The sequence below is a fragment of the Dendrobates tinctorius genome, unplaced genomic scaffold (genome assembly GCF_039654945.1).
Source record: "Dendrobates tinctorius isolate UK_male_01 unplaced genomic scaffold, ASM3965494v1 ptg000011l, whole genome shotgun sequence".
In the NCBI taxonomy this organism is placed as follows: Eukaryota; Metazoa; Chordata; class Amphibia; order Anura; family Dendrobatidae; genus Dendrobates; species Dendrobates tinctorius.
Window position 1 is genome coordinate 236,798 of NW_027361679.1, and position 24,396 is coordinate 261,193.

A 24,396-nucleotide genomic window follows, 5' to 3' on the forward strand; every position below is an offset into this window, starting at 1 on the left:
ACTATCCCGTCCATGGGACCCGGGCCCCTATGCCCATGGACGGGATAGTACGTCTACCGCGATCAGTGGCACCCACGTGGTGTTAGCGCCGCTGATCGCGGCCGGGTGTCAGCTGATTATCACAGCTGACACCCGGCACTGTGTGTCAGGGGCGGTCACGGACCGCCCCCGACACGTTAACCCCTTGCACACCGCGATCAAACATGATGTCCCACCTGGGACTATGTAATAAAGTTACAAAAAAAAAAAAAAAAGTGTTAAAATAATTTAAAAAAATCGTCAAATAAATTAGAAAAAAAAAAATATTCCCCCAATAAATCCATTTTTTTAAATAAAAAAAACCAATAAAAGTACACATATTAGGCATCGCCGCATCCGTAACGTCCTGCCCTATAAAACTATCCCATTAGTTAACCCCTTTAGCGAACCCCTTAAAAAATAAAAAACGAAGCAAAAAATAATTATTTATTATCATACCGCCAAACAAAAAGTGCAATAACGCGCGATCAAAAAGACGCATATAAATAGCCATGGTACCGCTGAAAACGTCATCTTGTCCCGCAAAAAACGAGCCGCGATACAGCATCGTCAGCGAAAAAATAAAAAAGTTATAGCTTGCAGAATAAAGAGATACAAAAATAATTATTTTTTATATAAAATAGTTTTCATTGCATAAAACCGACAAAACATAAAAAAACGACCTAAATGAGGTATCGCTGTAACCGTACTGACCCGAAGAATAAAACCGCTTTATCAATTTTACCGCACGCGGAACGGTGTAAACGCACCCCCCCCAAAAGATATTCATGAAACGCTGGTTTTTGTTCATTCTGCGTCCCAAAAATCGGAATAAAAAGCGATCAAAAAATGTCACGTGCCCGAAAATGGTACCAATAAAAACGTCAACTCGTCCCGCAAAAAATAAGACCTCATATGACTCATATGACTCAGTGAGTCAAAATACGGAAAAATTATAGCTTTCAATATGTGGTGATGCAAAAACTATTTTTACAATAAAAAGCGTCTTTTAGCGTGCGACAGCCGCCAAAAATAAATACCGCCATAAATAGTAAATCAAACCCCCCTTTATCACCCCCTTAGTAAGGGCTTAGTAAGGGCTAGGGTTAGGGCTGAGATTAGGGTTAGGGGTGTGTTGGCGTTAGAGTTAGAATTGGGGGTTTCCACTGTTTGGGCACATCAGGTGCTCTCCAAATGCAACATGGCGTCTGATCTCAATTCCAGCCAATTCTGAGTTGAAAAAGTCAAATGGGGCTCCTTCCCTTCCAAGCTCTGCCATGCGCCCAAACAGTGTTTTACCCCACATGTAGGGTATCAGCCTACTCAGGACAAATTGCAAAACATCTCTTGGGGTCCAATTTCTCCTGTTACCGTTAGGAAAATAAAAAATTGGGGGCAAAAATATCATTTTTGTGGAAAAAAATGATTTTTTTTATTTTCACGCCCGGGCGTTATAAACTTCTGTGAAGCACTTGGGGGTTCAAAGTGCTCACCACACATCTAGGTAAGTTCCGTGGGGGGTCTAGTGTCCAAAATGGGGTCACTTGTGGGGAGTTTCAATAGTTTAGGTAGATTAGGGGCTCTCCAAACGCACATGACACCCGCAGACCATTCCATCAAAGTCTGCATTCCAAAACGTCACTACTTCCCTTCCGAGCCCCGACATGTGCCCATACAGTAGTTTTCTCCCACATATGGGGTATCAGCGTACTCAGGACAAATTGGACAACAACTTTTGGGGTCCAATTTCTCCTGGTACCCTTGGGAAAATAAAAAAATTGGTGACTAAAAGATCATGTTTGTGGAAAAAATACGAATTTTTTATTTTCACGCCCGGGTGTCTAGTTTCCAAAATGGTGTCATTTGTGGGGGGTTTTCACTGTTTTGGTACATCAGGGGCTTTCCAAACGCGACATGGTGTCAGATCTCAATTCCAGCCAAAAACGTCAAATGGCGCTGCTTCCCTTCCGAGCTCTGCCATGCGCCCAAATAGTGGTTTACCCCCACATGTGGGGTATCAGCGTACTCAGGACAAATGGCACAATAACTTTTAGGGTCCTGTTACCCTTGGGAAAATAAAAATTGGGGGTGAAAAGATCATTTTTGTGGAAAAAATATGATTTTTTAATTGTACCGCTGTACGTTATAAACTTATGTGAAGCCTTTGTGGGTTCCAAGTTCTCACCACATATCTAGATAAGTTCCTTGGGGGGTCTAGTTTCCAAAATGGGGTCACTTGTGGAGGGTTTCCACTGTTTAGGTACATCAGGGGCTCTCCAAACGTGACATGGCGTCCGATCTGAATTCCAGCCAATTTTGCATTGACAAAGTCAAACGGCGCTCCTTCCCTTCTGAGCTCTGCCATGCGCCGAAACAGTGGTTCCCCCAACATATCAGGTATCAGCGTACTCAGGACAAATTGCACAATAACTTTTGCAGTCCAATTTGTCCTGTTACCCTTGGTAAAATAAAAAAAATTGAACCTGAAGTATTTTTTTTGTGAAAAAAAGTTAGATATTAATTTTTTTTTTAAATATTCCAAAAGCTCCTGTGACGCACCTAAAGGGTTAATAAACTTCTTGAATGTGGTTTTGAGCACCTTAAGGGGTGCAGTTTTTAGAATGGTGTCACTTTTGGGTATTTTCTATCATATAGACCCCTCAAAGTGGCTTCAAATGTAATGTGGTCCGTAAAAATAAAATGGTGTTGCAAAAATGAGAAATCGCTGGTCAATTTTTAACCCTTATAACTTCCTAACAAAAAAAATTTTGGTTCCAAAATTGTGCTGATGTAAAGTAAACATGTGGGAAATGTTACTTATCAAGTTTTTTGTGTGCCGTATCTCTGTGATTTAAGGGCATAAAAATTCAAAGTTGGAAAATTGCGAAATTTTCAAAATTTTCGCCAAATTTCCATTTTTTTCACAGATAAACACAAGTTATTTGAATGAAATTTTACCACTATCATGAAGTACAATATGTCACGAGAAAACAATGTCCGAATCACCGGGATCCATAGAAGCGTTCCAGAGTTATGACCTCATAAAGGGACAGTAGTCAGAATTGTAAAAATTGGCCCGGTCATGAATGTGCAAACCACCCATGGGGGTGAAGGGGTTAATTTGAAAATCTGTGACAGTTTTTGTTCTTTTACTGAAGTATATGGGTACATGAACACTGTCAATTGTGCCCATATAGGCCTGAGTCTGTTTTTTAACAGCAATGAATTGAATCCATCAATGTGGAATGGAATCAAGTGTGTTTTTGAACATTTTTGTGTATGTGTATAATATAACTCTTTAATACAGTGAGGTTGGAGAATACTGGATTTTTTGGGCTATTTTGTTGTGAAATCCATGTTGCTTGTTGAATAGAATGGTGCTGACTGAGTCAAGTCAACGTGTGCTCTGACGTACATAACGCAGTCTGAGTGTCTGCCTCAAGTAGGCACATATGCCACAAATGATGTATGACAGTGCACATGTTGACTCGGTCAGCACCACTATAGTCAATGGCCCCGATGGGACCACTGAATGTGGGCAAGAACACAATGTGAAAGGGGCTTTAAGGCATGCACCATGTCCCAATCCCAATCTCCCTACTTCCAGCTTTCTGGGGATCAGTGCACTCCTGCTTGACTGATAGCTTGGACCAGAGGCATCAACACGCTCCTGGTCCAACCTGCTCTCTGATGCTGTGAGCATAGGTAGCTATGCTTCTGCCGCTCAGTGACACCGGAGCTGACTGAATTCAGCATTACAGCTAGCTTCAGAGCAGCACTGTACTAATAACATACCTGGTACAGATCATTTCGCACATTGGTAATATCCTCACATATAATTCCTGAAGTTATTTCTAGGAACATCTTTACCATTGCAGACTGAAGATGAATAATAGACAGATGAAGAATACTGGGGATAAAAAGGAAAAAACATAATTCACTTTAAAGCCAAAGCCTTCAATACAAAGAGGTATTTCTAGAAGAAGCTGTGTTGCTGTCATTCTCTTACTTGTCTCCGTTCTCATCTTGAACTGACGCTAGATGGCGCTGTACTGACAGCAGATTTCTCACATCTCCTGTTACTGCATAGTCAAACAAGGAAGCAGCATGGCGCTTTGCGAGTTGTACAGCCTTTTCCAAAAACTGACAACCTGAGGAAAAAGAACAGTGCGAGTGTCACCCTCTGTGTCCCCTCTACAGAGGTAAATCGCTGGTCTGCACATCCCTGCCCGAGCCAGATGGTCAGGGGTCATGCAAGTGTCCCTCCTTCCCCAATGAAAAGTCTTGGCAGGTAGGTGGCTATGTGATGGCATCGGCACTGCTCACATGCCCCCTCCTCACCACACTGATACAAAAGTGAGCGAGGCTGGAAAACCCCTTTAAAGTAATCCAAGTAACATATTTAACCCTAACACAGGACACTACCAGAGTAAGTGCACTAACATCAAATACCGCTATTTATAAAAATACATCCATACAATCTTTAACAGCAACGACATTGCCCCATACATAGGCATTGTGAGCCAGAAAATGCAATTCTACATTAACAAGTTAAAAAAAATACTAATAAAGAAAATTTCAATAAAAAAGCAAGAGAACCACCCCCTCGGAGGAAAACGTCCAGGTTATATTGTAAATTGCACAGTGGACTCCATGTGGCTGTGACCCAGCCGTGGTATTTATGGGTGGCACTCAGAACTGTCATGTGTGCAAGCTGTACGCTTTAGGGGGCTTTCCAAGGCAATATACCTGAGGACGGGCTTGGGTCGCCTCTTTGAATTGCCATGATAGTCTGCCTGCAAAGCTCAGATGACTTGAGAAGTCAGTAAGCGCTAAGGTGACTGATGGCAGAAAAAAAATAATTGTAGCATATGTCATTTGATGCAATTTCCAAACTATTTTACTCTATAAGAATGATAAATCCAAAGGGAGTTCGTAGTTATATTCCGCGCTGCCGCTTTAGACAAATTCCAGGAGAGTGCTGTATGATTGCAGTGGTTTTATTTTACGCGTTTCAGGGGTCACATGCCCCCTTCATCAGGAAATACCACAGAGTACATACAGGTATCACAGACATAAATAGTTTTGAAAGGACACTGGATTTCAAAAAAATGAGCGCCAACACGTCAGATGATGCAGTGTCAAAGTTCAATGACACCACATGGTTAACAGTTCACCTAGGATATATTCCAAAAGTATGTGTATTTTAAAAGTTTTTTTTGATTAAATTTGCATTTCCAATAATAAAGTCAAATTTATGATTTTAACATGGGGAAAAAAAGAAAATCTGAAAGAAAAAAGAAGAAAAAGAACCAGACATCTGCTCAGGAGGACACGAACCCGTACTATAGTATTTCTGCTCCTTCTTCACTTATACTGTATTTTTCGGCCCATAAGACGCAACGCAAATTATCAGGAGGAAACATTGCAGCCCTGAGACCTATAAGAATGGCATTCACTGGTGGGATGGCATACTCCTCTACATTGGATGCTTCATACAGTGCAGTCACTCATATGACGCATGCACCCTGGATACAAAGAGTTAACAGTAAATCAGTGTAATGGATAAAAGCCATGTGTACCTCTTTGTTTGCATGTACCAGGTACTTTAGAGGCCTCTACTTCCTCTCTTGCAGGATCTGCTTGTGAGTCACTTTGTGTCGGTGCTGCCTCCAGGCGCTCGCTGCCAGTTTCGCTCTCTTTTGGCTGGGAGAGCACAGACTCGCCTTCTTCCTGGTCGCCTCCACACTGGGGCTGTGAGGCTAGGTGCACACAAATCATTTGCATGTTAGATAATACCTAACACTTCCTTATGATTAGTATCTAGCAACGCTTAAAAGTGACATCATGCATGAATGACTTCTGTATTCAATGTTATAGTCTCAACTGCTCGCAGCAGAAGAGTTATTAACTCGGAACATTTCAATCTGAAGCAAAATTCTTTCACATAACCTACAATTTACCAGTCTCACATCACTTCTAGACACTTAAAGGGTTTATCCAGTTACATACAAATGCTTGCAATGGGTTTAAAGCTGAAATTGATACAATTTTCTAATATTCTTCTATTATGAAGCTGCACTGATATCCTGGTGCTGGCGCTGTTCCTGGCAGCTCAATTTTCATAAAAGCAACCTCCCTCTGTCGGCTCATACATATGACGGGGACTGGTTGTCAGGCTTAGTTCACTATCTAAGCCAACCTCCATCTCAGTTACTGATGTAGAGATAGAGGAGGGCACTGTCTTATCTAATAAACTAAGCCTGACAGCCAGCCCCCTTCATATGTGTCACTGACAGAGCAAGAGGGAGGAATCTTGATCCTGTATCACATGCAGTACTGCAGCTTCCCGGTCCAGAATGGTGACCTAGGAACAGAATGGGGACCGGCCTGCAAACAATGTCCTATGAGGAACAGTTAGAAGATTTGGAAATGTTTAGCTTACAAAAAACAAAAGTGCGAGAAGACTTAATAGCTGTCTACAAATATCTGAAGGGCTGTTACAGTGTAGAGGGATCAACTTTATTCTCATTTGCACATGGAAACACGAGCAGCATTGGAATGAAACCGAATGGGAGGAGACACAGATTAGATATTGTAAAAAACTTTTAGCAGTGAGGGTCATGAATGAGCAGAACAGGCTGCCACAAGAGGTGGTGAGTTCTGCTTCAATGTAAGTCTTCAAACAGAGGCTGGACAGACATCTGTCTGGGATGATTTGGTGAATGCTGCTTTGAGCAGGGGGTTCTATGATAATGACAGCAGCACAAAATAACAGAAGGATATTAGAAAATTGTAATCAACTTAAATTTGTAACACATATAAAACACATAAACCGCTTCTTATCTAGCTGGACAGCCTCTATAACAAGTAAAAATCACTACTATTACATCTCACATTAAAATATTAAAAAAACAGAATGATAAAAAATTAAACTGGTCAATCAGTGGCTTATGTGGAAAACTGGATATACTTGGAAGGTTTTGAGATTATTTTTTCACAACCAATTACGCCCAAGAAACCGATAGCCAAGGGGAAGATCTAAAACAGTAGTGGTTTACTGTATGTATATGTACAATTATGCAATTCTTGAGGGCTGTCTTGATACTTGGATCTTGAGCTGGGAAACAGCTGTAACTTCTTAGATACAAAGTGATATTAGACATTTTATGGCCAAATCCTGCTGTCGAAGGCCAAGCGGTAGCTTTTAATAGCCGTGATTACAACGCCTAGTTAAGATACTTGTAGGTATAGCACACTAAAAGGAAGAGGACTTTGGACCCGTTCTCTTGACTCTCCTAGGAAATGAATTGCACAGGAGATGCAGAAAGTCTCTACATTTCCGTACACTTCTATTTCAGAAAAAGCTCTCTACTCTGCCAATTTTTATTCGCTGATGCAGTTCCCACTATTATCCTCTACTTTTATCCTGAAAGGAAGTTCTACTCGATGAAAGAGAAGTCTACTGGGAACCGCTATAATTGCCCGGCACCACTGGAAAGCAGCAATTTGCTACTTGGACACCAGAGATCTCCTTCCACAGCTATTTTCAGATCAATTTACTCTCAGGAAACAACACATTTACATATAAGCACATGTTACAGCAAATGTTAAAGGAAATCTATCACCAGATTGTTGCTACCCCATCTGAAAACAGCATAATAATGTAGGGACATAAACCTTGATTCCAGCAATGTACCATTTATTGGCAGCCCCGTATTTGCCACTAGGCACTAGAGGTCTGGTGCCAAGGGCGGCAGGGGGTGGTGCCTGGGTCAAGATTTAAAAAAATATTTTTTAAAATCTCCATCCCTGCTCTAGACTCTTTAAGAAACAGGCGCCGTCCTATATGAGGGAGGGTGCTGCATTTCTTTGTATTCTTGTCTTCAAGATCCTCTGTGCATGTCGACACTTCCGGGGTCAGTGGAGCTCCAATTAGCTCCCTGGCCCGACTGCAGCTCAGGAGACAGAAGAGCATGCACACAGCGCATAGTGGATCCAATGAGTACAAAAGTCATAGTCCTGTCTCCTGCGCTGTGCATTTCTAAGTAGTCTTTTGAGCAATCGGCGGCGGTCTCAAGACGCAACCCATGATACCTCTTCTCCAAATTGAGCTAGGAATAAATTGACCTAACACATGTAAGATATCTTCCAAAAGTTAAGATACCCTTTAAATATTTAATAAAACTCCTACCTAGACCAAGCAGTACTGTGATTCCTATATAGTCCGCAGTCTGATGATGGCTAGTAACAACAACTTCAAGCATCTCCTTACCATTGTTAAGGTGTGTGTGTGTGTGTGTATATATATATATATATATATATATATATATATGCAGAGGTTCTGGTGATATTTTACTACACTGACGGTGGTTGTAGTGATATGATACTGTCTTGACAGTGGTTATGGTGATCTACTTCACTGACTAGTTCTGGTGATGTTTTACTGCACTGACTGTGGTTCTGGTGATGTCTTACTATATTGATAGAGGTTCTGGTGATTTACTGTACTGCGATGGTTCTGGTGATGTACTCATGCAGATGTTTTAATCTTTTAATTTATCAGACTTGATATGAAAACGTTATAAGGTCAGTGTGCTGGACTAAATATACAGCTGTCTAAATGTCTGTCAGCAGAACAAGAAATTAACTAAAGCCCCCCATACACTATGGACAGCTGCCCCATCACTCGGCCGGCGGCTCTCCTATATATAGGATTGCTCACTCTGCCGCAAGGTCCTGTGGTCTCTATGAGAGGTGCTGTAGGACATCTCTGGCAGCAACTTATCACTTAAGAGAAGAAAAGGATCTAAAGTCCGAAATCGGACATGCTGGATTTTTCATGTCCACTGACAATCATTAGTCAGAGCCACCCATACACATCGGACAGTCAGCGGAACCTGTTGATGTCAGTGGGTTTGGCCAAACTTAATCTGTATATGGAAGTCTTAACTAATATCTGAAGGGTATGGGTACTGTCAGCATATGTGCACACTAGGGTGACCGGATCTCATATGGGGGGGAAAAAAATGTTGGAATCTTGTCCGTCTGGACCCCACAAAACGATTCCCCTTTCCAGATATTGAGAGAGCCAAAATTTGAGCTCGATCAAACGACGTTAACCCGTGCCGCTCGTCGCTCAAAGTTTGAAAAAATCCAAATTGAGGTATTTTAAGATTTAGGTATTTTGCATAGTCTGTTAGACTATAAAGAATGTGACAACAACATTGCAGAAATAGCCCTGACCAAATTTTCGAACCATTTGTGGTATTTGAATGCAGAGTTGGTGGGATTATCGTTTTTTGATCCCACCATTACAGACAATGAAAAGTTGTTAATGGCTAATAAATTGCTCAGTAGCACAGATGAACCATCAGAGCACGCTAACCTACATGAGTTGATGATTTTACATAGTTATCTAATCTATTCTAGAGCTTTTGTTAAAGTAGTTTTTGAAACGTCAGAATATAATGCTCGGCATTTGCTTACAACTTGCAGGACATATTGCTTTTGTTCTTCATCTTTTGTCAGAAGGTCGTTAAAGTCGGTTACTTCCTACCTCTTTTAATTTTTCTTTCCTAACTTTTGGCTTTACAACCCTAGCATGCTCTGATGGTTCATCTGTGCTACTAAGCAATTTATTAGCCATTAACAACTTTTCATTGTCTGTAATGGTGGGATCAAAAAACGATAATCCCACCAACTCTGCATTCAAATACCACAAATGGTTCGAAAATTTGGTCAGGGCTATTTCTGCAATGTTGTTGTCACATTCTTTATAGTCTAACAGACTATGCAAAATACCTAAATCTTAAAATACCTCAATTTGGATTTTTTCAAACTTTGAGCGACGAGCGGCACGGGTTAACGTCGTTTGATCGAGCTCAAATTTTGGCTATCTCAATATCTGGAAAGGGGAATCGTTTTGTGGGGTCCAGACGGACAAAATTCCGACATCGATTTTTTGCGGTCACCCTAGTGCACACGACTTTTTAGACATCTGCCAATGCCTAGTTTTTCAGTCAGAACACACTTCAGGACACACAGCTGTCATTTTGCTCTGAATTAACTTTTTTTTTTGCTTTTTTTTGTTTTTTTTCAGACCTCATTTAGCCAATAGTTTTTGTTTATTTTTTAAAAAACTAGTATATGGCTTACAAACAGAAGCCGCCAATATAATCGACTGGTCACTTCATGTCTTAGGAAGCCTGAAACGATTAAAAAAACTAAATGGACATATGAACAGGGAGTCGTCTTGCAGTGTATGAGTTCATTGTTTTCAGCATATATTTAGCAGTTCAGGTGGGTTAGAGTGGCTCTGCCTGAAAAGAAGGCTGAGTGCACATACCCTTAAGGGGGTTTTACACATAATGATATCGCTAGCAATATCGCTAAAGCGTCACCGATTTTGTGACGCAGCAGCGATATTGCTAGCGATATCGCTATGTGTGATACTTACCTCCGACCGGCTCCCCCGCTGTCTGTCGCTGATCGCGCGAGATTGGCCGGGTCCATTTCTCGCCGGGCGCTTCCTGCTGGCGCCAACGAGCGACGTGTGGATGCGGGCGGGAGGACATCAGCATCGCTGCATGAAAGGTAAGTAACGACCGCTGCTGCGTCGCTACATCGCTAGTGAGATCTGCCTGTTTGGCAGCTCACTAGCGACCATTTAGTGATGCACCAGCGATCCTGACCGGGTCGAATCGTGGTCGGATCGCTGGTGCATCGCTAAATGTAAAGGGGCCTTTAGTTTGACTGATCAGTAGGGGGTGTACCACTTAAAGTGCCTCAGGCAACTGGAGTGCCAAATACAACCCTGCGTATTGTGCTGCTTCCTGCAGTTTTCATAAAATCCTTGTTTTTTTTAGCTAAAGCTCTGCCAGTTCCCTTATGCTGAACCCTGTATAAACCCACCCCCAACACTGATTGGCAGCTTTCTGTGTACACTGTGCATAGGCAGAAAGCTGTCAATCAGTGTTGGTGGCAGAATCATATAGTGCTCATGAATATGGATGACTCTATGGCAGCAGGTTTTTCCTGCTGCTAAAACAGTGATTTTATCAAAACTACAACAAGCAGCCCAGGGATACATTGCTGGAATAAAGGTCACTGTCTCTAGATCATGCTGCTGTCAGAATAGGTAGCAAACAACTGGTGAGAGATTCCCTTTGAGCTATTTATTCCCTATCATTAAACAGGACATGTCTCTTCTAACAATAAGTTAAACCCTTACAGCTGTAAATGAAAGGGCTTGGATACCGAGGCTGTAAATTACCTGTATTGCGGTTCATTGTGCCCCCATGAAAATTCAGTCCTCCGTAGCTATTCGTATAGCTGAATGAGGGGTAGCTGTAACCTGCAAGTAACACAAAAGGCTGTGTTCAGAACGTTTCTTGTATTAGTTTAGACATTAGTTTTGCTTTTGTCTCATCTCAAAAAAAACTTAAATCCCGTACATCAAAAGTGTGATCTGTTACCTAAGGGAGGCTTCCAGTCATTTTCTTAGAATAACTTTCTCAGAACTTTCCCCAGACAATTCAGAAAATTGTAATGAAGGACAGAGAAGCAGACTTATCAAGCTAAATGTGCCAAAATGTGTAATAAACTGTCTTCTGTGATTTGCACAATTTTTTACAAACTTTAGAGACTTTCTTGTCTGATAAAAGGTGCGTCGCCTCATGGAAAAGGCTTGTAGTTTGTCAGAAGAGAGGAATGGTCTGACATACAGCACATATGCAAAACAAAAAAAATAGAAAATGTGCCGAAATTTGCAAGCCAATTAAAGTGACGTGAACTGTTTGCCTTTTTCTATTCCTGAAGAAGGCAACGTATAAGTACTTATTAAGGAGATACAATTATGGGAACCATGATGGATTCCGAAAGGAGCCAACTGAAGCCTATAGTGTCCATTCGTTCCTTTTGTTTTTCATCACATGAGAGATCTATTAAAGCACTTAATTCTGTTTTTTTGGTCTTTAGACAGAAGACAAAGAAGCAGAATTCTTTACCGCATTGAAGAACCTAGTCTTACCTGCACAAAATATTAAAAGGGGTTTTGCAGGATTTAAAACAAACTTGATGCCTACTTTAATGAACAGTGGCAAGCCTGTCCACGGGTTGTCTGGTACTAACACAGAGCTGTAATACCAGTGGTTTGGGATGATAATGGCTATGCTGTTGTAATCCCCTTTAAAATAATAAGGATGCTAATAATGGCAGGCAATTCTACACACAGAAATGCTGGCTTTCTTTAGAAATCTGGACACTGAATGTTTAGCTTTTAGGATCTTATTACAAGCAGGTCTGCGCAGAATTTTGATGTTGTCAGAGTAAAGTCAATCACATTGTTTTGTAAGCTTAGGATTATCTGCGAAATTCCCATAAGGAAATACTTTTCATACAATTCATCCTACACAAATTGCAGTTCTTCATAAAATATTGAGCAAGTGGGAACATGAAAGAAACTGAAGGGTTACGTGGCTTTATATCTTTACTGATTTGTGTTAGATCGATTGCTCCATTCTCTATGGTCTGTAGCAGATCACTTTCTTCATTTCTGTAATGTCTCATCTAGGATTTGGGCCTACTAAATATCAATATTTTATTACTCTCCCTTTTTCTGGAAGGCGCTCTGAACTTGGTCTTTGTAACTATACAGGCTCAGATTTAAGTTCCACCATTATTCTGACTCTGCCAAAGGTGAATATAGGTCTTGGAGTAAGAAAAGTCTAAGACTGCATGTAAGTAACTAATTTAAATAAGACAACTGAAATTGAGAATGTTATTCTGCAAGAGTGACCCCTGATGAAGCACGCTGTGTGAATCGCGCGTCAGGTTGGCCGGGCACCAGGAGTCCCTATCACCTTGGTTGGCACCATGCACTTGACCATGTTGTATCCCTTGGTGCCTCTCTATGTTATGAAGGGCTCTAGTCATTACTTTGTATTTCAAGTGTCCGCATTTTTATGTTTTTCTATGCCTTTACTGACAGGACCACACTTGTACCTTTTAATATTGACATTTTTGCCTGTCACTGGTTCATTGACTATTACTGCACCTTTCCTTTATATATATTTCATCAATCTATTTCTATTACATTTTTTACAGATGCTCATCCCCATTATGCATTCCCAGGGGTCTCCAGCTGCCCTGCCTTTTTTCCTGGTTCCTCACTTTGTATGGAGTCTTGTAATGCATTTTTTAATGTTTTTATCTATTTCCTAATAAAGTTATTTGCGTTTGCATTAATATATGGTCTTACTCATGCTTTTCTTGTTAGGGTTTTTAAGAGGAGTAAGGGCAAAAAAAAAAATTGCCTTTCCACATAGAGGAAAGTGCAAGTCATCAGTGCGCATTTGCTTTTAGGCCATGTTCGCACATTCTGTATTTGGTCAGTATTTTCCATCAGCATTTGTAATCCAAAATCAGGAGTGAACAAAGTAGAGGAAAAGTATAATAGAAACACGTCACCAATTCTGCATTTTTCAACCACTCCTGGTTTCAGCTTACAAATACTGATTTGATACCAAATACCGAACGTGTGAGCGTGACCCTAATGTGAATTGTTCGGTTCTGCAGTACAAATGGCGGCTGCTTTCACAAGACTGAAGTAGGTAAGTTGAACAGTAAGTCATTCACTTCCCAAAGTATGCTTGTTTCACTGGATTTATGAGATAATAGTATACCATACCATCATGCCTTAGAAACTACATATAATATATAGAGTAGATTGTGAGCCCTCGCGGTCAGGGTCCTCTCTCTTCCTGTACCCGTCGTGACTTGTATAACTTAAGATTAATGTACTTGTTTTTATTATGTATTAGCTGAAGAGTCCGGCGCTGCCCGGGCATAGTAACTAACTACGGTTAGTTATAACAAATTATAATGATATCTATATATATATATATATATATATATATATATATATATATATATATATATCTCTATATATATATATATATATCAAGCTGAGTGTATAGCTCCGCCCACTCCGCATAGCCACATTCACTATAATATCCCACATCGTCCCGTCAGCCAGAGCCACCGGTCTACTACCCCTAATATCCCACATTATCCCATCAGCCAGAGCCACCGACTACTACCCCTAATATCCCACATCATTCCGTCAGCCAGAGCCACCAGATTACTACCCCTAATATCCCACATCATCCCGTCAGCCAGAGCCACCGGACTACTACCACTAAATCCCACATCATCCCGTCACAGCTGCTGGGCTACTACCCCTAATATCCCACATCATACCGTCAGCCAAAGCCACCGGACTACTACCCCTAATATCCCACATCATCCCATGAGTCAGAGCCACCGGACTACTACCCCTAATATCCCACATCATCCCATCAGTCAGAGCCACCGGACTACTACCCCTAATATCCCACATCATCCTGTCAGCCAGAGCCACCGGACTACTACCCCTAATATCCCACATCATCCCGTCAGCCAGAGCCAGCGGACTACTACCCCTAATATCCCACATCATCCCATCAGCCTGGCGTCAGAACCAGAGCGCTGAGTGGATTTGCCCTGACTTCCATACCAATGATTCCTTTAATAGAAGCCTGGGGTGAGAATCAGAGCGCTGAGGGATTTACCCTAACTTCCATAATGGAGATCCCTTTAAGAGAGGCCTGGGGTCAGTAAAAAAAAAAAAGCGCAGAGTTGATTTGCCCTATCTTCCATAACGGAGATCCCTTTAAAAGAGGTCTGGGGTCAGTACTAAAGCGCAGAGTGGATTTGCCCTCACTTCCATACCAATGATCCCTTTAATAGAACCCTGGGGTCAGAATCAAAGCGCTGAGGGATTTGCCCTAACTTCCATGCAGGAAATCCCTTTAAGAGAGCCTGGGGTCAGTACCAAAGCGCAGAGTGGATTTGCCCTAACTTCCATACCAATGATCCCTTTAAGAGACCCTGGGGTCAGAACCACAGAGCTGACTGGAACGGTCCTAACTTCCATACTGGGGATCCCTTTAAGAGAGGCCTGGCGTCAGAACCAGAGCGCTGAGTGGATTTGCCCTGACTTCCATACCAATGATTCCTTTAATAGAAGCCTGGGGTGAGAATCAGAGCGCTGAGGGATTTGCCCTAACTTCCATGCAGGAGATCCCTTTAAGAGAGCCTGGGGTCATTACCAAAGCGCAGAGTGGATTTGCCCTAACTTCCATACCAATGATCCCTTTAAGAGACCCTGGGGTCAGAACCACAGAGCTGAGTGGAACGGTCCTAACTTCCATACTGGGGATCCCTTTAAGAGAGGCCTGGGGTCAAAACCAAAGCGCTGGATGGATTTGCTCTGACTTCCATACTAATGATTCCTTTAAGAGGGAAGATGTGCCTATAGGATGGAGGATGTGTGATGGGGATATGGGCACGGGAGGGGGGATTAATTTCTGTCATGTGCTCTCTGTTCCTTTTTGGGGGGCAGACAATGGCTGGGAGCTTATGTTCCCAGGGATGATAGAGGTGTTGTCAAGTGGGAAAACTTGCTCATAGCAACCAATCACAGCTCACCTTCTTTTAACCAGCTCTGGTGAAATGAGAGATGCTTAGTGATTGGTTGCAATGAAAACTGTTCCTCATAGCAACCAATCACAGCTCAGCTTCTTTTGAACAGCTCTGGTGAAATGAAAGATGCTTTGTGATTGGATGGTGATACACACATACATACATTCAGCTTTATATATATATATAGATACCCCTCCTCACATGTAAAGCGCCATGGAATAAATGGCGCTATAATAATAATAGAGCGCATAGATCCTGGGATCTCTCCAGCCTTGGATCTAAGTAGGTAAAAAAGGTCTCCATTTCCAAACAATTACAATATAGTAAGTGAACCGAGACAATATGCAGGATCATTTCTAGCTGTAAATTATCAGGGGGATAGAAATCAAAGGGAAATTATAAACGGCTACTATAGGACTCAAAGTCAAAATCAGTTATCAACAATAAACCAATTTAAAGTAAAACTATACTGGGAATTTGTACAAAGACATTTTAAAAAGGTTAAATCTTAAAGGGTTGTCCACTACTAGGATAACCCCTTCTCAATCTGTTTGGCCCCGAAAAAATAAAAACACTTAAACTCACCTCTCTTGCTGGCGCCGTTCGAGCTGTGTCAGCAGTCGCTCTCCTGGGCTCAAGTGAGGTTGTTATGTCATTTGAGCTCTGCGCCCAATCAGCGCTGTTGTCACTGTCCCCGCCTTCAGACATATACATAATTAACAGATAGGGGGAGCTGCGGCTGGCCACTCACTTCCTGTTAACTATACAAATTACACATCTGAAGGTGGGGACAGTGACATCAGCGCTGACTGGGCGCAGGGCTCACATGACATAACAACCACATGTGAGTGTTGGAACGGTGCTGCCACCGGAGGCGAGTACAAGCTTTCTTTATTTTAACAGAGCCAAATATAAGAAAATGAGAAAGGGATGTTCAAATAGTGGAGAATTCCTTTAAAGGTTTTGCCTAGGACTACAATATAACTTTAGGATTTCTGAAGATCAGATCAGTAGAGGAGGTGGGTGACCTCAGATATAGGTCATCGGACTTCTATCCTTAACAACCAACTGACAACAATGTATAATCTATGATTCTCTTTTCTTGCATTGCTAGTAATTTGCAAAAATCATAGAAGTTGTCAGTGTGCAGATATTCCCTACTTTGTACACAGATGTTTATACCAGTCAATTAGTAAAACAGTATTTAGACATTCCCCTGATGTAGCTAGAAAAATATTCAGAATTGAGAGTCCTCAGTGGTTGATACCTTTTAATGGCTAACTGAAAAGATGGTAACACATTGCAAGCTTTCGAGACTACTCAGGTCTCTTCTTCAGGCTAGACTAATACAAAATCTGAAGAGTCACATATTTATGCATATGATGTAGCTATTCACTTGTATGAGACAAACGGAATCTAAAATTTTAAAACTTAGGGCCTCAGTTATTAAAAGTGTCTGAAAGGAAATTCGGCTTTGTTGCTCATAGCAACCAATCAAAGTGAAGGTTTAATTTCATTAACTGCTGTGATAAAATGTAAGCTGTGCTGTGATTGGTTGCTATAAGTAACAAAGACAGTTTGATTTTTGTCCATTTTTGATACATCAGCTCAGTTTCGCCTCCTTTCTGGCAGTGCCCATCTTATTAGCCAGACAAAATAGCATAGTAGACTAGAAGAGGCTTCTTCTCAAAACCTCTGATGGGTGCTAAGCGGAGAGGAGAATGTAGTGTGAATACTACAGTGTAAAATGAAAGTTATTTTAATGCATGACTTTACATTATAATAGTTTTTTCTAAACCATTGTATTAGGCTATTTTGCATGGAGTAGAAGTCAGTGCCATACTGAAGAGAGTAGTCTAGGAGTCAAGGAGAGCACGCTGTCTCCTGTCTAGTTTAAAGGCTTATTCAAATTTTCGTAAATGGATCTTTTTGGATAGTACTTGTATAAATGCCAGCAATTTGGCAATTTACTGATTATTACAATTTTCAGCAGTTTGTGAGATAAACACTTTTCTTTTGTTTACAGTTTGTTACCTTGGAGACCAACCACGGCTGCAAGATGGTTGAACGTGCACAGTGCTTACAAACTCTTTTCTATTGAACTTGATAGCAGTGTTTTTAAGGTGACCAGGAACACCAGAGGATACTAATACCTTCTAAGCCCCACCAGCTACAGCGCAGCGCTAAAAAGCTAAACAGCAGCAGTGGTCAATCACCTAAGCAATGAGCTGTAAACAAAACTAGACTGTTAATATCTCAAAAACAAAGTCAAATTTTAATAAATTGCAAATTGCATAATTGCTTGCATTTAGAAGCAATATCTGACATTATCCATCTAGGAAGATGTGCATAACCCTTTAAGCACAGACCACTTTGATGCAAAGTCCCGCACTCTTGCTTTTCTATACTAACTGGAGGAAAGCTTTAAGATTTTTGTACCTCCTCCTGTGCCCGAACCTCCAGCTCCACTTCCATAAATGCTGCCGCCACCGCCTCCACTTCCAGGTCCTGCCCCGCTTCCACCAAAGCCATCAGAGAAGTTTGGCATGAGTTTCAGGCGCTTTCGTTGAACTTCTTCTTTATCTATATAGTACAAGTTCAATAAATCAATGGTGGAAGATGGAAAATTTAATGATAAGAGAAGGTAAGAACACAAAAAAAATCACTAAAGCCTTCCCTCATATGTGTATCTACTGCATACTAATTTATCAATATCTTTACTGACTACACCCGAGTAAGACATGCAGATGAAAAGGTATCAAGAGTAACTGATATTGGATCATAATGAAATAAGGTTTGATGTTACATGCAATTATTATCTGTTTCTTACCTTTTATTTCTGGATAGTAAAGAAATGGTTTGGGTTCACTAGTTTCATAATCAGATTTTCTCCGAAGCTGCACAAATACAGAGGCAGGCCTTAAAATATTGACATCCTTGTACTTCGGAGTTTTAAATACGATGGCAAACTAAAAAAAAAAATAAAATGTAACATCAATACTGTTTAATTCAACTTGTACTGTATATTACACATAATTTATTATACTAACCATCTATTATGTTGAGAAGACAACCATAAAAGCTACCTTATTGATTACGTCTTATCTGCGACCATACACACTTTGTACCTATGCACAGTTCAATGCTTACCTGTCTGTGAACATCTGTGGGTGAAAAATCACCAAATCCTTCCCAGATGTGACCATTTTCATCTTCTTCATAGAAACGTATTTGAATATCATCTGCAGCAGGCAATTTGAACAAATTACAGGAATAATATTTAATTAAAGTACAAACAATCATGTTCCCTGTCCTACATGCACCTAGTCTCATAGACTCTCTTATTGATCCTGCATCCAATAAATCAATCCCAGAACACACATCTTCCCTCTGCTTACACCAAATTAAGGCGTTATAGGACGCTGTTTGCGCCTCTTTCCATAACTCCAATAGAGATACCCAAGTGCTGTCTCTTCTCCGTACACTTCTAGGACAAAAAGGACCAGCAAAAACCAGTGAAAGAAGAGCTTAAGGAGCCACTGTATCACTTGATCAGCACTGTATGTGTCATCCACCTGATCCAGTTTCATGAGATCTGCCAGCCAGTTCTGTCTTTACTCCTGTGCTCCTGTGATTTGGGTTGCCACATTCTATGACTGTATTAACCTGGGTCATTTAAACCCAGCTCAGGCAGCAGGGTGCGGCCAGAGTATTCAGCTACTTAGTATCCTGCTGCTAAATAATTCCACAGTCCCCTTCCTTTGCTTCATCAGTCATTTCTGTGCCCGCTCTGTTAAATCAGTCAATGAGTAAAATAATGAAATAAATATTGTCTCAGCCTACAAAGGATAATGGTTGTCAATAATTAGATGTTATTTTGCACCCACTAGCACAATATGAGTACCATATGTCTCTGTAGGAATGGACTGAAAATCTTTGGTCAAGGAATGACACACTTTGGGCAACATTTGGCACTAGGTTGGTGTAATATGCCATGTCCGCTCCAAATGGGAAAAGTACAACGCTCCTAGTATATGGATCTATGTATGCACCTTCCAAAGCCTCTAACGTGAGCAGAGAGTAGACTGAATATAAGCTTGAGTCACGAAAAATGTCTCCAAGTCAGGTATACCGTCCATGCCGGGCATGGCTTTCAATAAGAAAGGAGAATGGCTCCGCTTTAGCGCTTATCTGTAGCCACAGAATGTAACACTGCAATATTACATGCACATCTGATTTGTTGAGCTGCATAATAGCACTCTCATATTCCAGACAAGCAACATAATAACTTCTCCATATTTGGGATTGTTACGTGCTATCTACAGACAGTCCTGGAGGTTAATGTCCGCATGCGCTTACCTTTTTGCACTTTATCACACAGCAGATAAATCTCTTCACCTCCCGTTACACAGCCAGAGGTTCGGTCCATCCGTACAATTTTTAAATTAGATGCATTAGGGGCTTCTGTCAAACACAAGAAAAGGACACTTATTAATGCAGTTAAAGCAAGGCAGACGAGACACAGGAAAAAGCAAGAGTCTGTCCTTAACCCATTCAATGTATTGCGGCAAGTCTGAGCTGGAAAGAAAGAAACTTTTAACCAACCAAACCATAGGGGGAATAGTGGGGTAGGACAAAGTTTAGGGCACTAACACTTCTTATTGTCACACTACACCTTCTGTGAAATGCTAGAAGATCAGAGATACCACTGCTAACAATCATTTTCAGTTATCTGTCATTAATACTTGGTGAACCACTACTGAATCCTATCCTTTGTATTTGACTTTTTCCCTTATACATAGCAGGGCCTTTTTCGTCAAATATTTCAAAATATATTGGCAGAGCTTTTTTATGTATAGACCAAAGTGATATGATAACTAATATAATAATTAGCCCCTTCCTGTCTATGTTGATTTACATTTTTTCACTTTAGTCTTTTCCTCCCTTTGCTCCAATAGTTTTAAAGGGGTAGAACACTACTGGGACCTTTATAAAATAATAACACCTATACTCACCTTCAATGATGCCCTGCAGCCAATAAGAAGGTACTTTACTGTCCCCTCCTTTATAGCTGTGACTCCATCCAAATGTCAGTTATATCCAAACGAGGGGACAGTGAAGTGACTGGTGACTACCTCTTGAAACTCATCAAGAGAATGCCAAGAGTGTGCAAAGCAGTAATCAAAGCAAAAGGTGGCTACTTTGAAGAACCTAGAATATAAGACATATTTTCAGTTGTTTCACACTTTTTGTTAATTATATAATTCCACATGTGTTAATTCATAGTTTTGATGCCTTCAGAGTGAATCTACAATTTTCATAGTCATGAAAATAAAGAAAACTCTTTGAATGAGAAGGTGTGTCCAAACTTTTGGTCTGTACTGTGTGTGTGTGTGTGTGTGTGTGTGTGTGTGTGTGTGTGTGTGTGTGTGTGTGTGTGTGTGTGTGTGTGTGTGTGTGTGTGTGTGTATGTATATATATCTCTAATATATAAAGCTCAATGTGGGTGTGTGTGTATGTATGTATGTATTTATGTCTGTCCAGGATTGGCATCCGCACTGTCACAGCTACAGCCACAAAATTTTGCACAGTCACATGTCTGGACCCCGAGAGCGTCATAGGCTATGTTGTGAGGCGAAATTTTTAACCCCACGTGTTCCATTTCACCAAACAATTTATTCGGTCGTCCATGACAGCACCACCTGAGAGAGGGGATCCGCCCTTTAGGAACAGGAAACCTACAGATACAAAAAGGGCGGCACCTCTCCCACGCATCAGTTGGTTTCCTGTTCCTAGAGGACAGGACTCCCTACAGATCGTCCGTCATGGAGTCGACGAGGGATTCCCAGGCCGGCTGACCGACTCAGGTAGCGGGGGGATCTCCTACCTCGGTCCAGTTCGGGGTCCCTGGAAGCACCACGGTGGGGCCGGGTAGGTCGCCACGGCTGTGGTTGGAGCAGGTGGAGCATAGGGCCCGGTGGACAGCCGTCTCCAAAGTGCGGGCACCAGGTACGTATGCCCCTCTTGAGTCTCCCCCCGGGGTCCGGTCATCCTCCCGCGTCCGGGTCGGCGGTCGCGCCCGGTCGGCGGGCGCAGGCGGGCGCATGTGGGGGCGGCGGGCACACCGGAGCCGGGGGCGCCCTGCCGGCTCCGTTCCGCGCGCTACCGCGGTCTCTGACGCACGGCGGAAGTGACGCGGCGGAAGGGGCGGGGCCGGGGACGCCGAAACCGGAAGTCGGGTGCTGACCGGCTTTCCACTGTGCGCCGCGGGTGCGCGGCTGTCCGGGGGGGACGCGCTGTACCCGTGGCGGGGGGGGGAGGCGGAGCATGCGGGGGGGGTCGCGGATGCTGGGGAGGTGCTGCGCCAGAACCCTGCTGACCCAGGAGGGAGGCCTTAAAAGGCAGGAGGCAACGCTGCATGGGTGCTTCTGAAGGCCCAACGATGGATACGACAGAAGCCCCCATAGAGCAGCAGGACGAGATACAGGAGCGGCCACAGAAGGAGGCCGTGGCGAAGCCTCATGCGAGTGGCCAGCAGAAGAAAAAACGATCAAGTGAACAGAGCCGAGGAAGTTCCTCCAGGCTAAAGGACCCTCCTGCCTCCCTCCGTGATCCGATACCTGCCTCATCTGCATGGGTAAGAGATCTTCGTGAATGTACCCTGATGCAGTGTTCCCTTATGTATTTTTCGCAGGGGAGGAAAGCTACGGGAAAACAGAAGCACAGGGAATATGCCCTCTGTAGTTGCCCCTTGCCAGACGGCCACCCCAAAAGATTATGTCAGCCATGTGTGCGACAAACGGTAGGGGTTGGAAGGGAACGAGGGCCAGGGATAGACTGACAGGCCCTTACATTCTCCCCCGTCCTTACAGGTAGCGGAAGAAACGCCGGATTTCACCACAAGCCTGAGAGAAATAATCAGGACAGAAATGAAAGCCCTGTCAAAAAGGGATTCTTCTAGGGGGAGAGAAGTTAGCTTCTCAGGTTCGGAGTCCTCGGTTGCTCCTAGGAACAATGACTCCTCGGATTCCCCGGCCTCCACTTCGTCTTCTTCGGATGAAGATTCGAGCCGTTTCTGTTTCCCGTTAGACCAGATGGACAAACTAGTTAAAACAATAAGGTCCACCATGGGAGTAACAGACTCAAAACCAGAACTTTCGGCACAAGACGTGATGTTCGGAGGTCTAGATCCCAGGAAGCGCAGGGCCTTCCCTTTAAATGATAAGGTCCAGAGCTTAATAGATAGGGAGTGGAAAAAAACCCGAAAAAAGAGGCTCCTTGCCACCGGCCTTCAAACGAAGGTACCCATTTGATGACCCAGTGGTGAACAGATGGGATAAGGCCCCTAAGCTGGACGCGGCAGTAGCCAAAGCCTCCAAAAAATCTTCCATCCCTTTCGATGACATGGCTTCTCTAAAAGACCCGCTGGATAAAAAAGCGGATTCCTTTCTAAAGGGAACATGGGAGATGTCAGCAGGCGCCCTAAGACCAGCGATAGCTGCCACTTGTACAGCCAGATCCATGATGGTCTGGCTAGATCAACTGGATTCCCATCTGCGAGACGGAGCCTCAAGAGCATCCATTCGGAAAACCCTACCAATCATCCAGAGTGCCGCTGCTTTCCTGGCTGATGCCTCAGCAGACTCTGCAAGGATGGCGGCTAGATCCGCAGGGTTATCTAACGCAGCTCGAAGGGCCCTCTGGTTAAAATGCTGGCCAGGGGATATCTAGGCCAGGTCACGACTCTGCTCCATTCCTTGCGAGGGGGAATATCTATTTGGCTCTGCCCTGGATGAACTGTTAGAGAAAGCCGGGGATGATAAAAAGAAGTTTCCGAGCCTCCCGAATCCTTCTTATAGACGCCCCTTTACCAGGAAAGGATATTTCCGTAGAAGGTCGTACAGAGATCAGGGCAGATGGGATGACAAAAGAAGGAGAGGTACAGGTTTCATGTTCGGAGGAGGGGGGCGCCAGGAAGGTCCAGCACGGGACACTAAAAAGCCGCCCCAATGACTAGAGGCCCCGGTAGGGGGGAGACTAGCTGCCTTCTACCCAGCCTGGTCCATGATTTCGGATAGTAATTGGATACGGGGGGTGATAGCTACGGGTCTACAACTGGAATTCACCCGGGTTCCCCATGATCGATTTAGGGTCACCCCAATCAGGTCCTCCACATCAGAACAAGCTGCCCTGGAGGCAGAGGTTCAAGATCTTTGCCTTAAGAAGGTCCTAACTGTGGTTCCGGAAGGAGAAAGGGGGAAAGGTTTCTACTCCCCTCTGTTCCTGGTCCACAAGCCAGACAGTTCCTTTAGGACTATAATTAATCTTAAGTCCCTCAATGAATTCTTGGTTATACGCCCGTTTAAAATGGAAACAATTAATTCAACAATAAAATTGTTGTTTCAAAACTGCTTTATGGTGGTGTTGGATTTAAAAGATGCTTACTACCATATACCCATTCATGCAGCTCATCAGCGCTTCCTCAGAGTGGCGGTTCAGTTAAATGGGTCAGTTGAACATTTCCAATCCCTTTGGGGTGGCAGTCGCTCCCCGGGTATTTACCAAAGTAGTAGCGGAAGTTATGGCCCATCTACGTGAATCTGACATTCTGGTAGTACCCTACTTAGATGACTTCCTGATTATAGGAAAAACTGCAAAACATTGTACGGAACAGCTACAGAGGGCAATGTCTGCCCTGGAGCGGTTAGGATGGCTGCTGAATATCAAAAAATCTCGGTTACAGCCGATGAAAATCCAGCAGTTTTTAGGCCTGATTCTAGATTCTGAGAAACAGGAATGCCGTCTGCCTCCAGAGAAGCTTGTTCGCTTACACTATCAGGTCCTGAACGCTTG

The 24,396-nt window shown here is 42.8% G+C and overlaps 1 protein-coding gene across 2 annotated transcripts in view; it reads right to left on the reverse strand.

Moving 5' to 3' along the window:
- The window catches only part of NFKB1 (nuclear factor kappa B subunit 1), a 215,908-nt gene that overhangs the window by 72,586 nt on the left and 118,926 nt on the right, over window positions 1–24,396 (reverse strand). For both annotated transcript variants that reach the window (XM_073589235.1, XM_073589243.1), the window contains 8 exons: window positions 19,903–20,007; window positions 18,694–18,785; window positions 18,374–18,512; window positions 17,983–18,126; window positions 11,294–11,374; window positions 5,601–5,780; window positions 4,028–4,169; window positions 3,814–3,928 (listed from right to left, as the gene is read on the reverse strand). In XM_073589235.1, coding sequence (XP_073445336.1) covers window positions 3,814–3,928; window positions 4,028–4,169; window positions 5,601–5,780; window positions 11,294–11,374; window positions 17,983–18,126; window positions 18,374–18,512; window positions 18,694–18,785; window positions 19,903–20,007 — 998 coding nt within the window. The remainder of the gene's footprint in view (window positions 1–3,813; window positions 3,929–4,027; window positions 4,170–5,600; window positions 5,781–11,293; window positions 11,375–17,982; window positions 18,127–18,373; window positions 18,513–18,693; window positions 18,786–19,902; window positions 20,008–24,396) is intronic.